The 17,377-nt window shown below is 37.3% G+C and overlaps 1 protein-coding gene across 19 annotated transcripts in view; it reads right to left on the bottom strand.

The window, feature by feature from the left end:
- PEAK1 (pseudopodium enriched atypical kinase 1) overlaps positions 1-17,377 on the bottom strand; it is a 363,497-nt gene that overhangs the window by 54,301 nt on the left and 291,819 nt on the right. For all 19 annotated transcript variants that reach the window (XM_077123673.1, XM_077123672.1, XM_077123660.1 and 16 more), the window contains one exon: positions 577-770. In XM_077123673.1, the coding sequence (XP_076979788.1) occupies positions 577-770 (194 nt within the window). The remainder of the gene's footprint in view (positions 1-576; positions 771-17,377) is intronic.

Genomic DNA, 17,377 nt, shown 5'->3' on the forward strand with positions numbered 1-17,377 from the left:
CACTCTGCATTTCAGCAATACTAAATACTGGTGATTCCCATATCACCAGTATTTAGATGGGAGTACCAAGCTGTCTCCCATCTCCATGCTTTTGCTTATGCTGTTGCCTCTGGCTGGAATACTCTTCCTTCCATCCGTCAGCCAACTAAATCATTCATGTATTACCTCCAGGAAACCTTCTTTTGATATCCTCCATTGTGCAATATATATATATATATATATATATATATATATATATACACACACACACAAATTCACGTGTATCTCTATCACTGCATTTATCATATTATACTGGAATTATTAATAAGCTATTTTTCTTCTCCCCAGGTGTGTTCCTCAAGGCAGGGACCATTATTAGCACCCTTAGCACATGGCTTAGGGATTACAGTAGAAGGTACTCAATACATGGTTAATAAATATCAGGACTTTTTCTGAGGTGAATAAAAATTTATAACTCTAATGGTCTAACTTTTGCTACAAGGAGCAATAAAAACCATCCCTCCAGGGAAAAACAGCATTTGGCCAGTGCACAAAAAGGAAAAATTTAAATACTGCTTATGCGACATTTTCACTTACCTAAGTTGCTGTATGTTGCACTACAAGGGCTCAGGCCCACTGAATCTGAGACGTCTTCTTTTTCTTCTTCCCTTTCCAGTTCAGGTTGAGGCAGTTCTGATGTGACTGGAGTAGAGCCCCCATTATCTTGCTTCACAACAGTTCTTGGATCCCGTGGAGAAAAATCCTCCGTGGACACTTCATGGGTCACATGACTGAAACAAATCAGACCAGTGTCACACTGTCATTCAAGGTCTTGCTAAAATTTGGAATGATGGAAGGCATATACTTCCCACATAGTCAAATAACTTGCCCTAAAGTCACAGTAAAGATCACAAGCCCCTACTCCCTTCCTGAACATAAGGTAGCACTTCAACCATTTGGTGGAGGAGGTATGGTAGGCTCAGAGGGAAACTTGAGAATAATAGGCAAGAAGTGGAACTGTTTTTTAGGTAGGGGATGGCAACGGTGGTGGTAGAGGAACTGATGAATGCTTGTTAAGTGGAATGCACTCAAGTATTTAGCATATTTGCAATACTATATCTATTAGACTATACTATACTATAGTACTCATACTATAGTAAATTCTGAATATTTTCCTTATAAGTAATTATTTATTTAGTATATAATACTTACTATACTCTAAAGTATTTACAAAAAGATCAGGAACAAAGTTGAAATTAGAATATCTAAGGACACTGAGCAATTATTTAGTAGATAAAATGAGGGTCGGAAGATTTGGTTGTCAGAAGGATAGAACATAATAAGCCTTTGCCTGTATGCATGCAGTAGACAAGGCAAATGGAAATGAAAGTTCCACATTCTAGTTAATCTCATCAATTAAAATGTATCTGAAGTATCCTGCTGGCCACATACCAATGTGTGGTCATCCATAATGCTTAATGTTGCCAACCTTATTTTACCACTACCTGCTCATGCTTATAGCTACCTTTCTCATCTCCCCCCAACTCTCCAGCCTACCTGAATACTGTGCCAATTCTGTTGCTATAAGGTACAAGGGGATGAAATGATTATTAAATGCTGATAGAGAACACTGGCCTAGTTAGAACATCTCAATGGGCTGGTCAGTGGAATAAATTCAAAATCGGGCATCTTTAAAGGATTCTGGGTCCACTGAAAAGTGTTCATAGACTGCCACAAATTAATAAGCTCTTTTTCCTATTTTCTTTATGGGCAAAGGGAAAGAAAGAAAGGAAACATATACCATTACATATTATTTCTAGATTTTCAATTCGCAGTGAGTCATGGTGACAGTTACAAGTTTACTTTTAAAGAGGTACTTGGTTTGATCATTGTCATCAGAACATACATCACCTAGGGATTTGAGGGAGTAGATCTGAAGGAGCAGTGCCTTCTTATCAACCTTTCATTAATGTATAGGCCTAGACAGAAAAATAAGCCTTGAAGTCTGCTGGATATAACAACTTCAAAAATACTCTTTCAAAGCTGGCAAAGCCAGAGCTTTCTACCCTGGGAATGAGCAATGAGCTGTAGGTTTTATTATGGGATCTGGCTCTTGAGCACAGTTGTGAGGGGGGAAGGAATCATTCCACTAGCAGCCAACAGGGTGGTCTATGTAAAGGAAACCTCTCATAATAAAACACGCTGCCTCTTCTAAACGGACTGCCCTAGGTCATCAACCCAAAAGTTGGGGCTCTAAACAAAACTGGTTTTTCATAATATAGAATATCAAGGCAACAAGGGGACTTCTATGCATTAGCAAAGACAAAGCAAAGTGACACTTTTACACAGTTGATTATCAAGACTGTGGCTCACTGAGAAGTTATCAACATGTTTCAAGATGGGGAAAAGATTCTTTACTGGGCAAAAGGTAATACAAACCATATCTAATATCAAAGCAATAAATGTAAAGTAACTAAAAAATATCAGCTCCCTTCAAGAGGAAAAATAATAAAGCTTGAGTCATCTTTTAAAGATTACTTTAAAGTCACCTTTTGGGGTTTCCTAAAAAGCTGTTTTTAGACTCTCAATTTCTGCAGACTTCCTCTTATCTTTTCTCTTTCTTTCCTCATTCTCCTGGTTATTTTGAAAAGAAAGCGCTCCTTTTCATTTTTCAAAAAGGGTTGGTGAGGGCCGATTCAGAAGCTCTGATTCCACTCTCACTTGTCTGCTTTCCTCTCCCAGGGAAAGGGCTATTTACAAGGAGGCTCAGCTCTCGTGAAAACCACAGAGAAAGCTGCTGCTATTAAATTACCAGGAATTCCCTGGACCTGCTCCCACATCTGTGTTCTGAACTTCTTAAAAGATAGATGCTAAAAAGCAAGAAATATTAACAACTCACCCACTATACTGACTCACACAATTCCCCATTAAAGGAAATTCTCACAGGGTCTTCTAGAGTCAGTTAATCATGTTCTGAAACTCTGATGAGCCACAGATTCCACTGAGTTCTGGAAATCTACAAGTAGGGCAAGCTATAAGCAAAAGGATTGAATTCTGTACCTTAATACCACCCACTGCACTTTAACCTTTACCTTAGGGGACTGGCCTGGGAAATGTGCCAAATTACCTTTGGGGAGCTAAGCAAAGTGGAAGCTAGTTTTATTAACTCTTTGAGGAACAGGGAAGAGCCAGCAAAGCCCATATTCTAGATATAGATTAGTTTTCATAAGCACATTTTAAATAAGTACACTGTATATTAATTACCAATTAAAATAATATCAGCTATAAAGAAGTATGCAAATAGGGTTCATGAAAGTCAAATCAAATGAACTTGCAAATGAATGCTAAGTTTTTTCATCTGCATTTACAGTTACAGCAGTGTGTTAAAGGAATAAGAATTTTTAAAAATGCATCAATGGTATGTCATACATCTGGATGGTTGAGAGAAGACCACTCTTAGTATGACTGAAATGGTAAAAGATATAGAGGGGGAAAAGGAGAGGTTCTGAGAGTTCAAGTTTAGATGTGATGTGCTGGTTTGAAAGGAAGTATGCCCCCTAAGAAAAGCCATGTTTTAATATAAATCCCATTTCTTAAAGGTAGAATAATCCCTATTCAATATTGTATATTTGAAACTGTAATGAGATCATCTCCCTGGTTGATGTGATTTAGTTAAGAATGGTTGTTAAACTGGATTAGGGGATGACATGTCTCCACCCATTTGAGTGGGCCTTGATTAGTTTCTGAAGTCCTATAAAAGAGGAAACATTTTGGAGAATGAGAGATTCAGAGAGATTCAGAGAGAGCAAAGAATGCTGCAGTACCACAAAGCAGAGAGTCCACCAGCCAGCGACCTTTGGAGATGAAGAAGGAAAACGCCTCCCGGGGAGCTTCATGAAACCGGAAGCCAGGAGAGAAAGCTAGCAGATGACAGCTGTATTCGCCATGTGCCCTTCCAGCTGAGAGAGAAGCCCTGACTGTGTTTGCCATGTGCCTTCTTACTTGAGAGAGAGAAACCCTGAACTTCATCGGCCTTCTTGAACCAAGGTATCTTTCCCTGGATGCCTTTGATTGGTCATTTCTATAGACTTGTTTTAATTGGGACATTTTCTCTGCCTTAGAACTGTAAACTAGCAACTCATTAAATTCCCCTTGTTAAAAGCCATTCCGTTTCTGGTATATTGCATTCTGGCAGCTAGCAAACTAGAATATGTGATAACACACTGTGACTAAAAAATGAACAAAGAACTGAGAACAGCATCAGAGGAGGTTGACTTAGTCACTATGTAAAAACAACTTACAGAGCCAAATCGTCCAGGAAGAAATAAGAAAGAAAAATCTAATATTAATTTATCATTAGGTATATTAATATTATAGGATAATTTAATTTTTGGCCACTGATTCTTTATGTTTTATATTTAGACGTAAAATCAGAAAACCCTCCCAAATAATAAAATGGTACTTTACAAATACAGCCTTTATCTCATATCAAGGTGGTTTGCCACCAATATTTCACTAGGAAATGTTTAAGATAATAGAGAAAACACCAAAATAGGAATCAGAGAAACCAGGTTCTGTTTCCCTTTTACTTTCACCTTATGAACAATCTAGGCAAGAGTAACAGTAAAGAGATAATGGGGAAAACAAAAATTTCCCCTAATCCATCCATGAGACAGATTGTAAAAAAAGACTTTAAAATAAAATGGCAAGAAGTCTGCTACCATTTCTGGTACACTATATCTTAGCACGTCTCGAAATAGACAACAACGACCAGGGTAACATGACTTTTTCTTTCAAGGTAAATTACAATTTGACTTTCATTACTATAAAGCAGAACTGTTTTATTTCATAAAATGTATCAGTTGATAAGTGACCCCCAAAGAAGAAGCTATGACTTGTCTATTTCTGCTATTTAAGTTACTGCTGAAACAATCCCTAGTCCTATAATGCAATGTGGAGAGTTTGTGGTAACTATGACTTTTCACATCTAGGTCCTTGATGGTAGGTTTAGCCTAACCTTGACTTAGCCTGTTCTTTTTCCTGGACCCTCAGCATCTGTTCTGCTTTTACAGTGGAAGACAACACACATTTGACTATACTTCAAACTTTTCAACCAGCTTTTCATTAGTGGCAAGTTTTTTGTCGTTGTTGTTGTTTTTTGTTTCTTTGCATGGGCAGGCACCAGAAATCGAACCTGGGTCTCCGGCACAGCAAGCGAGAACTCTGTGCAGAGCCACCACGGCCTGCCCAAGTGGCCAGTTTAAAATTGAGATTTGGTATTTCCGACTTGACACTACATGTCACATTCTCCACAAAGACATCTCATTTCCTGAACATGTAGAGTGAATTTAGAGTGTTCAAAGGAAATAGTAACACTGTTACAGATTTGTCTGTTATACAAATGAATCCTGTGGTAAAGTTCTATCTCATCATTCTGCAATATTCATACATAATTCAAAGCTGCAGAAGCAATCTCTTGCAGGAAGCTGACTTGGCTTACCCAGGTGGTAGAATTAATCATTATAGCATCAAATAAAATAATCCTTAAAAAAAAAATTTCCTGGCAAATTCATTCAAGACAGATTTTTATAAAAATTCTGTTAAATGTCTGAAAGTATGTTTTTGAAAGGCAAATTACATTCTACGTTAGAACAGATTAAAGGCTTTTATGCAGCCAAATATTTCCAAAATTTTGGTCAAACTTTATCTTTGAATTCAACTACCTTCATTCAGCTTCAGAAGGGGAACTAAATGAAATCAGCCTTCTATAGAAACCATCTGCCCCTTGGGGCAAATGCTATTCTAAACTCCCACTTGCCAACTCTCTTTAGCAGCTACATTTGTCTCCAGTTGCCCAAGAAAGCCAATAAACAAATGTATGATTTTTTAAACCTCCCTAAATATCAGATCAAAATACACCAGAAATAAAAATTTATGGTTTTGATACTAATTTCAAGACCTGCATATTTCTTTGGGTTTGCTGGGAACAAAGGACCTTTGCAGAAGTGATATTTGAACTGACATATAAGGATGAGAGTTTAAAGTTATCAAACCCCACACATTTGTAAACTATTGGAAGGGTAAAAAAAATCCACTTCATTTTTTTTCAGTGTCTCTATCTCTTGGACCCCCCCACCAATGTGACATTTCTTAATCTCTATTTTATTTTCCAGCTATACCTCCCAATTTTTGGCATTCTCAGATAGAAAACTATCGTGCCCACTGATCACTATCTTAGTGACTCCAATTTTCCATTAAGCCTTCTGTAGACCTTAACTGAAAACTTCAAACGTCTTATCCTGAACTGAGGTTAACTTTTAACTGTGATCTGATGAGTTCCTGCTAATATGTCTAACACGGTCTGGTCAAACAGAGGTAGTTCTTACTGGTGTGAATCAAGGGACTAGGTCTTGGGATGAGGAAGACTGGCAGCCATGTGCAAGGTCTTTAATAGACTCTAATTTTCTGCCACTACACACATTCACTTTCTTTACAGATATGAATAGCAAATTAAATGTGTCTTCAAGGTACCAGATTGCAAGACAGCAAGCAGATAAAAACAGAGGCCACTGTAAATCACTGTCATCTTCATAATAGTAAGAAAAATTACAGTTTCAAAATCCTATGAAATACAAAGTCAGAATAGTATCTGTGCAAATTAACAGAAAAGATAAATTAATTTTAGAGAAGAGCAATACAATAAGGTTGCCCTTCTCAATAAAAGAGGAACAGCTTCTGCGAGTCACCCATTTCTGCTCTGGCTCATTTCTAAAGAATGGGGTGAGACAGTGATGTATAGTTCCTGAAAAGGTAAAGATACTAGAAGAAAAATACCACAGCCCCCTCCAAGAAGATGAACCTGGAAGGATACAGAATAGCCTTTCAGGGGTCTTGGATTTTTTCTTCATGCCCAGAAACACTGGAGAAGTAAGTCATCACACCTTTTCTCACTTTCCTCTTATGTCCCTCAACTGCCTGTCTGCCCTTTCAGTTGGAGCAGGGAAATGCTGAGAGATGATTACGTACACTTAACTCTCCAAAAACACTGCAGGCTTACTGAGAGAACAGATGTACGGAGGGGATGGGAACCAACAGTACTCAGAACCTATTCCTACCCAATGCTACACAAGCTGGGCACTTTCCCATTTAATGCACAAAAATGCACTAGGAGATAGATGCAATCATCCTCATTTTACAGATGAGGAAACTGACATTGAAAGAAGTGAACTGAATTGCCTAAGATTACATGGTACTTATGAGGCAAGAGTCAGGATTTGAATTCAATAATATCCGACTCTAACACCCGTGTTCTTTCCACCATACTGTACCAAGTAGTCAGCTTGGTGTCTGGTAGAGACTCAACAATAAATGCTTGATTATGAAGATGAAGAAGTAAAATGTTTTGAAAAGAACAAAGCTATTATTGAATGTGTGGTATTGACGCTTACAGATGCGTTCTACTTTTGGAAAATCCTAACCACCCCTCCTCACCCCCTGCCACCCCCCCCCCCCCAAAAATATCATTATTTATATTACAAAAGAATTTCTTTAAATAGGAGCCCCTCTAGTATAGAAAGACTGTGTTTATAGATATTTGGATACTTAATAACAATTACTACCACCACCTCCACATTTACTGAGTACCATTTACTGAGTGCTAGGCACTGTGCTTAAATACATATCTTCTAACAATAACATTCTGCATAAGGCTCGTTATTCCCATAATAACAAATAATGATAGCAGCCAAAACTTACATTGTGATTATGTTCCAGGTGCAGTTCCAAGCCGTATTTTTCAAAAGTGGCCCTACTGACATTTTAGACTAGATAATTCTTTGTTGTGGAGGGCTGTCCTGTACATGGTAGAATCACAGCAGCATCTTTGCCTCTATCTACTACATTTTGGACTCACTCCCTGATTCCCTGGTTGTGACAACCCAAAACACCTTCAGATATTGTCAAATATCCACAAATCTCTCCCAGCTTTCTAAACCCTTTACATTAATCAATTTTAATTCTTCAATTTTTAAGCCTCACAACAACCTACTGGGCAGATTATTACCTCTGTTTTACAAATGAAGACATTATAGCCTAAAGAGGTTAAGTCACTTTTCTCAGGTAACACTGCTAGTAATTGGTGGAGCTGAGATTCAAACCCAGGAGCTGAGCTCTAGTCTTGCTCTAAACTGCTACAATATTCTGCTTCTCAGTTTATAGATGAGGAAAGTGAGAAGCAGAGCTCAAATGACTTGTCCGGCATCACACCGCTAATAAGTGGTGAAAGCAGGAGTCAAACCCAGGTCTGAGTGATTTCAATCTGCATTCTAAAACATTATCACACTCCAGTGTGCTTAAGAACGACCTTAGGAACTTGTTCAAGATGCAGGTGCTTGGTTCCCATCTCCTGGGACTGACAGAATTAACGCAACAGCTCTGGATTATGGCCCAGGAATTTGCATGTATACAAACACTCTAGGTGATTTTGATCCAGTTGGCCCCAGGACCACATTGTAAGTAACTATTTTTCACTAATTTTCTCCCCCAGAGAGAACAGCTATAGAAGGAGCAAGGTGCGAAAAGTGAACAGGAAAATTTTAAGTAAAGAAGCATCTCTCAAAAGTGTTGTAGGCTAAAAAGGGGAAATAAAATAATTTAACCACTAGAGATGAGGGATTCATAATAGACTATTCAAAATAAAACAAGGGGGCACTTCATACTCACTAGGATGCCTTCACACTCACTAGGATGCCTCAACATCCTCACCTGGATACTGGAACTGTCCTGCACTGCTGGTAGGAATGTAAAATGGTGCAGTTGCTGTGGAAAATAGTTTGGTAGTTCCTCCAAAAGTTAAACATAGAATTACTATGTGACCTAGCAATTCTACTCTTAGGTATAAAGCAGGGACTCAAATAAATATTTGTACACTGATGCTTATAGCAGCTTTATTCACAATAAGTAAAAGGTAGAAACAACCCAAGTGTCTATCAAGAGATAAATGGATAAAAAGTAGAATATTCATAAGAAGGAATATTACTCAGCTGTAAAAAAGAATGAAGTTCTCATATAAGTGACAACATGGATCAACCTTGAATACATTATACTAAGTGAAATATGCTAAACACAAAAGGACAAACATTGTATGATTCCACTTACATGAAATATCTAGAATAAGCAAACTTATAGAGACAAGTAGATTGGGAGAGTAATGAGTTATTTTTTAATGGGCACAGAGTTTCTGTTTTGGGCAATGAAAAGAATTTGGTCATGGATAGTGGTGATGGTAGGACATCACTGTAAATGTAATTAGTATCACTGTACACTTAAAAATGGTTAAAATGGCAAATTTTATGAGATATATATATATATATATATATATATATATATATATATATATATATACACATACAGACAAAACCATAAAAAATAAATTTAAATGAGGTGTGGAGGTGATTTGGGACCATTCTTAGGATATGATTATACGTGCTCATAAAATGTTGTAAAATAAGGATTTGACCTAGTGTGACAGTTACTATTTTTATTACAAGCCCTGGCCAGATGAAGACCACTCTGGAAAGAAGAAAAGGCATCTGTGACAACAGTAATAAGGCAAAATCTTCTAACATGTTGTGATGTCGAAGTTATATATATCAACAGAGGAGAGAGGGCAGCACAATAGGCAGGTCTCCATGACAGAGAAGGCTGCTACAAGTAGACCAATCACAGTGCCCACAACCTCTACACACCCTGCTAGGGGACTCTTCCTAAAACATCCCTTTCCTTCTACTGCTCCTCTATTCCACAGCACTCATAGATTCTTGTGGCCTATTGAGGTCTACCTTCAGGCCTTCCAAGACCTTCACAATGGGGCCGCAATTATGTTTCCACCCATATTCCAGACTTTATGAGGCACAATCCTTCACCTCTAGACAAGCCAATCTATTTCTACATCAAGAATCCTGTATCTTGGCCACAACATATTCTACCTCTTTGTGTACACCTTCCCTTTCCTGAAATTGTCTCCCTTTGTCTTTTCATCTATTTCAAACTCAGCCAATCTTCAAAGATTATACATGATATCTTAATGCCCTGGGGGCTCTTCTTTTTCTGAATACCCACAGTAGGGAACCAAGGATTATAGCAAGCACTCAGCAAATGCACGTTGAATAATTCAAATGAGGTGGGATCTGGGCAGCAAGGTGCTAGAGAATTTTACCAGATCTGTGTCCACACTTTTCCCAGCAGAATTTCTACCTGAACCTCCATGGAGAATGTGACTGGAACAGGTTACATTGTAGTGCAAGAAAGTGGGCATGGAGACTTTCCTGGTATGATGTCAGAGAAACAGGACATCTTCCCAGATGCAGAATGCAGCTTCAGTCCTGTGCCAGTAGCACAGATAGGCCAACTGATTAACTCCTGAGGCTGTTTGACTCCATGACAGCTAGGAGTAGGAATATGGGGCTGATCAGTGTGCCATAGTTATTATCACTTTGTTCTTTTTAAGCAACACTTTCCTTCCACTATTAACAAATCACCTTTATAGAGGTACCATATGAAGATAAACTGCTTGTCTCTGGAATTAAACCTTTAAATATCACCTGTAACTTTAATTGATACTCTTGTAGTTATGTTAAATAATCACTGTCTGAAGCCATGGCCTATAGGTCTGAAGGATGGTCCAGAAATTAGAAATTCAAATTTAATTTCAGCTCCCCCATCAATGCTACTTTGTCAAGATTTCCCATTATTCATCTGTAAAATGGGTGTAGTGACATTTACAGGAGTATGTATTAATTAGGACATTCACATAAAGGGCTTTTTTTGAGTACTTTAAGAATACTTGACAAGTCAATGAATCAGCACACGTGGTCCTGACTTGTCACAGACATGCCTTCTTGTGCTCAAGCTGACTGTAAAAGCTGTGCTAGATCTCAACAGATGACCACTATCACTAATAGTGCCACAAAAAAAATCATTTAGGGGCCCAGGGGTCTCTGCAGTCAGAGTTTGGGTCTGCCACCGACTTGCAGAGTGGCTCTGGATAAGTCAGTAAACGTCTCTGGCCCTCAGTTTCCCCCAAAATAGGAAAGATACACTGTTAAAGCTGTCAGAATGGCTGAGATAATGTGAGTGGAAAATGTTGTAAGAATTATATAATATACTGGCATTTAACTTCAGATCAATTAAGCAAACAAGCAAATAAAACAGATTCAAGAAGTGGGAAATTCTCAGTTTGATTTTTCACTTTGGAATATATTAATTATGGGACTCTAACTCAGTTTACTTCTCTGCAGTTGTATCTCCTCACAACCTGAGGACAAATTGGAAAAAGAGCATAAAGATGCCTAAAACTTACCCCATCGTGGTTCACATAAGCATAACCATTCAGCATCATTCTGTGTGTTCTTAGTTTGATCTAAAACAGGATTATTTAAAAATTCAACATTAAGGACTTCATGAATGTTAGTCTAAACGTTAGGAACAATAAGCCAGCAAATGCAGATGTGATCTTTACAAAATGCTGACAGGCTAGAAGTTTTCTTTAGAGCAAAATAAAATGCAACCAGAAGAGTAAGCTGCTACTTTCAACTTCTGTTTCTAATTTCTTTTTTATAAGAAATAGAAATTTAATCTTCAGAGGTCAATTTGGTAAGCATGAAAAGATGACTTTGATAGGCTTCTCTGAATGAGGAGTAGAGGTGAAGCAAATGAAGATATAACTGGAGCTTAAGCATTAAAACAACTCACACTCCCAAGTGAACTTTCCAGAGAGAAGGACATCACATTTTACCACAGTCTATAATGTGTTTGGATTTTGTTTCTATATTATATGTGTGTGTGCGCACACACACACACACACATACACAAAGAGACCCAGGTTGATTATTTTAGCAAATACCAAAAGCCTCTATGCTTGGCTGGACTGGCTATAACCTACAAGAGTGCCAGGCAACAAGACAAATCAGATATTATAGCTTTGTCCAGCAGTTGGCAAACATTTTTGTAAAGGGCCAGAGAGTAAATATTTAGGCTTTGAGAGCCACATGATCCCTGTCACAACTACTCAGCCCTGCTGTTGTAGTGTAAAAGCAGCCAGGGATGATATGTAACAGAATGAATGTGACTATGTTTCAATAAAACTTCATTTACAAAAAGTTAGATTCAGCTCTCAGGCCATAGTTTGTGACTCCTGGTCTATACCCTTGAGTCTTGGAGTAGATGTTCATACTATATGATTGACCCTCAGATTATTGAGGAAATAGTTTAGTTCTAAGGACTCTAAGAAGATCACAAAGGTCTCCAAAGGATGAAGGTTTATATAGATGAATAACATTCCCAAGGGAGCAAAGATGTGTCAAATCTGCTCTGTCCACCCAAGCAAGAATTCAGTTGGGGTTTGTACAGAATCACAGCTGTGTGAGGTACAGTTGGCTTCCTGCAATTATTCTGAGGGTCCCAAAGAAACCTACTGATAATGAAAAAAAATTACATACATATGGTGCCTAAACTGTGCAATTTGCGTTTGATAGTATTCGTACATTCAGGGACATAATTTAGACACAGTACTTATGTCTGAAAATTAAACTAGCATGCAAGAGTATGGGTAAAATAAATATGATTTTAATAAAAAACCAAGAGATTACCACCATAGTTTGCTGAAATGACTACTAAAAGGATGTACTTAAGGAAGAAAGAAATTAAACCAAGAAGAGTAAAATAAAGAGGGATAGTTAAAAATAAAAATATAAAAAATAAATAAACACATGGGCAAGTCTAAAATAAACCATTAGTGAAGAATTTTCTGAGGAGGTAACATTTAAATTGAGAGCCCAATGACAAGTATTCAACCATCATGTCAAGGAAGCATTCTAAGCAGAGGGAACAGCTGATACAAAGGATCTAAGAAGGGATTATGTTTGACATGTTTGAGAAACAAAAAGGAAATCACTATTCATGAGCAAGTGGATGAGTAGTTCAAATGATAAGGACAAGTCTGTAGGCAAAGGTCATATCATGTAGGATCTTCCTTCACTGTGATAAAATGATATGATTTGCATTTTAAAAAGTAGTTGGCTGTTCTAAGGACATTAGATTACAAGTGACAGAGACTAATCAGGGAGATTGTGCTAGTTTGAAACTGTTATGTACCCCAGAAAAGCCATGTCCTTTCCCTAATCCAATCTGTGAGGCCAGACCTATTGTTTAGGGAGGAACCTTTGATTAGATTGTTTCCATGGAGATTTACCCACTCTATGGTGAGCGTAAAGTTTTGATGAGATTACTTCTATGGAGATGTGACACCCCCAATGTTTGGTATGACTGTATGTTTGACTCCACCCATTCAAAGCAGGTCTTGATTAATTTACTGGAGTCCTTTAAAAGGAGAATCATTTAGGAGAAAGCCCAGAGCCGACAGAAATGCAGATATTTGAAGATGCCTGGAGTTATGACAAAGAGAGCAGATGCCTAGACATAGTCGGTTGGAGATGCAGAGCCTAGCAGATGTCACCACGTGCCTTCCCATGAGATGCTAAGCAAGCCAGAACCCAGAGTTGTGTCCCAGAGAAGTGAAGGCTCACAGACGCTTAGAGAGGAAGCCACTGGCATCAGAAGCTGCAAGCAAGGGAACTGGGCTCAAGGACCAGCAGATGCCAGTCATGTGCCTTCCCATATGACAGACATCAGCCTTCCTTGAGTCAAGGTATCTTTCTCTGGATACTTTCATTTGGACATTTTTATGGCCTTAGAACTGTAAACTGGTAACTTAATAAATTCCCTTTCAGAAAGCTTTTCCGTTTCTGGCATACTGCATTCTGGCAGCATTTAATAAACCAAAACAGAGATCAATTAGTAAACGAGGTGAGAGATAATGGTGACTTGGATCAGGGTAGTAGAAGCAGATGGAGGTTTGGGATATACATTTAGATGTAGGACATATTTTGGAGGTTCAGTCAACAAGACTTGCTGATATTTTGGATGTAGGGGTGAGGGAAAGAGAATAATCAAAGGTGACCCCTAGTTTTCTGTCTTGAGGAACTGGATGGATGCTGGGGTCATTTAACAAGAAGAGAAGACTTGGGATAGAACAGATTTGTAGGGATAAACATGTTTTGGACATATTTCATCAGAGATGCCTATTTGAGTTTAACTGGAGATATCAAGTAGGCAGTTAAATGCGTGTCATGGGCAAGAGGTCAGGGATGGAGATATAAATTGGAGAGTCTGAATAAATATAGAAGTTAAAATCTTGGTACCAGATGATGTTCTGCTAGGGATTAGCCAAAATAACCCCCTTTGACATACGGTTTTCTTAAACAAAACAGAAGAGTTATCTGGGATTTGTTTCAAAATAATAGGGGAAGCAGATACAAATATAGTTGACACAAGATCAGTGATAAATTGAAAATTGTTCAAGAGAGGTTTGGGGTAAATAGTGGTTCATTATACTAATCTATCTGTTTTCGTATATGTTTAAAATTTCTATCATAAAAAGTTTAAAATAAAATGAAAATAAATAAAAGGACCAATTTTAAGATGTTATTCCATTAAAGACAGTCCTGTAGCACTGAATCCAAGGTCATATTATAAACAAGGCATTCAGACAAAAAAGAACCCAGTCTAAATGGAGGTTCATGAGCAGGAGGGTGAATACTGTTACGCAGGTGGGCAGAGGTCACAACGTAGGGCTTTCTTTCAGTGTGGGGATATGACTGGATCTACATTTAAGAAAGAATACTTATACCAAACTCTGAAATCTGTTCTACAACTAATTGTTGCAGTGTACTTTGAAATTTATTGCTTTTATGTATGTATGTTATTTAAAGAGGAGGAGGAGCATAACAGAGAAGACAGAATTTAACAAATGAGCATGACTGCTGACACTATATTGATATTTCTGTTCGTCTCTAATGTCTCAAGGCAGTTAGAAGAAAAACTGAAAAATAACCCATACCAAAAATTTTAAAATCTGTTCTATAACGACTTGTTAAAATGTATTTGGAAATGTATTGCTTTTTTGTATATATGTTATATTTCACATTAAAAAATATTTTTTTAAAAAGAGAAAGAATACTTGTAAGCTAACATTATACTCTATGGTGAAAGACTTAAGTCAAATTTGGCTCTGCCACCGACTTGCAGAAGAATGGCCTTGGGTAAGTCAGTCAGAACTTCTCTGGCCCTCAGTTTCCCATAAAATGGGAAGAATGCATGCCGTCAGAGTATATAGTACCGAAGATCAAGAACTGGATAAGGAAGCTCTCTTTACCACTGCTATTCAAAATTGTACTGGAAGAGCTAGCCACAGCAATTAGGCAAGACAAAGAAATAAAAGGCATCAAATTGGAAAGGAGAAGTAAAACTATCGTTATTTGCAGACAACATGATCCTATATACATAGAAAATCCCTAAAAAGCATAAGAAAGCTATTACAACTAATAAGCAAATTCAACAAAGTGACAGGGTATAAAATCAACACGGAAAAATCAATGGTATTTCTATACACTAGTAATGAATGATCTGTGGAGGAAGTCAAGGAAAACAATTCCACTTACAACAGCAACTAAAAGAACCAAGTATATAGGAATGAATTCAATCAAAGATGTAAAGACTTACACACGTAAAACTACAAAACACTGCTGAAAAACATCAAAGAAAAACAAAATAATTAGAAGGATATTCCATATTCATAGACTGGAAGACTAAATCTTAAGACATCAATTCTACCCAAAACAATTTATGGATTCAGTGCAATTCTAACAAACATTCCAGCAGCCTTTTTTGCAGAAATGGAAAAGTCAGTTACCAAATTCATATGTAAAGGGAAGGAGCCCCAAATAGCTAAAACCATCTGAAAAAGAAGAGTAAAGTTGGAGGACTCATACTTCCTGATTTTAATGAAAGTAATCAAAACAATGTAGTAATCAAAACATTGTAGTACTGGCATGTCCACAAACATATAGACCAATGGGATAGAACTGAAAATTCCAAAATAAATCTTCACATCTATGGCCAAATGATTTTTTGATAAAGGTACTAAGTCCACTGAATGGGGAAAGAATAATCCCTTGGACAAATGGTACTGAGAAAACTGGATACCTACATGCGAAAGAAAGAAAGTGAACTCCTACCTCGCACCATATATGAAAATCAACCAAAAATGAGTCAAAGACCTATATGAGAAATTAAAACTATAAAATTCTTTGAAAAAGGAGCTTGTCCTAGGCAATGGATTCTTAGACTTTACACTGAAAGCATAAGCAAAAAAAGAAAAAAATTGATAAATTGGGCTTCATCAAAATTAGAAACTTTTGTGCAAAGGACATTACCAAGAAAGTGAAAAGACAACATACAGAGTGGGAGAAACTATTTTGAAACCATATATCTGATAAGGGTTTAATATGCAGAATACATAAAGAACTGGACAACTCAACAACTTAACAAAATGACAAACAACTCTATTTAAAAATGGGCAAAGGACGTGAATAGACATTTCTCTAAAAAAGATCTACAAATGGTCAACAGGGACATGAAAATATGCTTTTATCATTAGCTGTTAGGAAAATGCAAATCAAAACCACAACAAACTACCACTTTACACCCACAAGAATGGCCATTATTAAAAAATTGGGACTTAACATGTGTTGGTGAGGATGTGGAAAAATAGGAAATCTTGTACTTTGTTGGTGGCAATGTAAAATGGTGCAGCTGCTATGGAAAACAGTTTGGTGGTTCCTCAGAAAGTATAAAATTAATTATCATATGACCCAGCAATCCTACTTCTAGGAAAATACCCCAAAGAATTGAAAGCAGGGACTTGAACAGATATCTGCATGCCAATGTTCATAATGGCAATATTCACAATTGCCAAAAGATAGAAGCAACCCAAGTGTTCATCAACCCATGAATGGATAAATGAAGTGAACAATGGAATATTATTCTGCCATAAAATGAATGAAATCCCAATATATGCTACAACATGGGTGAACTTTGAAAATATCATGTTCTGTAAAATAGGCCAGAAACAAAAGGACAAATACTATATGATCTCATTTATATGAAATAACTGGAATACACAAATTCATAATCAGAAATTAGAACACAGGTTGCCATGGCCAGGGGTGGGGGTAGGGTTTGAGGAGTTAATGCCTAGCCTAATTGGTACAGAGTTTCTCTTTGGGGTGATGGAAAAGTTTGGGTAATGGGTAGTGGTGATGGTAGTACAACATTGTGATTGCAATCAACATCACTGAATTGTATACTTGAGTGGTTAAAATGGAAAATTCTATATTGTATATATGATGGCAGAATAAAAAAATAAACAAAAAATGAAGAAACATGGAAAGGTACAACACAAAAAGTGAACCCTAAAGTAAACTATAGACTAAAGTTAACA

Source organism: Tamandua tetradactyla, chromosome 12 (genome assembly GCF_023851605.1).
Source record: "Tamandua tetradactyla isolate mTamTet1 chromosome 12, mTamTet1.pri, whole genome shotgun sequence".
NCBI classification, from domain to species: domain Eukaryota; kingdom Metazoa; phylum Chordata; class Mammalia; order Pilosa; family Myrmecophagidae; genus Tamandua; species Tamandua tetradactyla.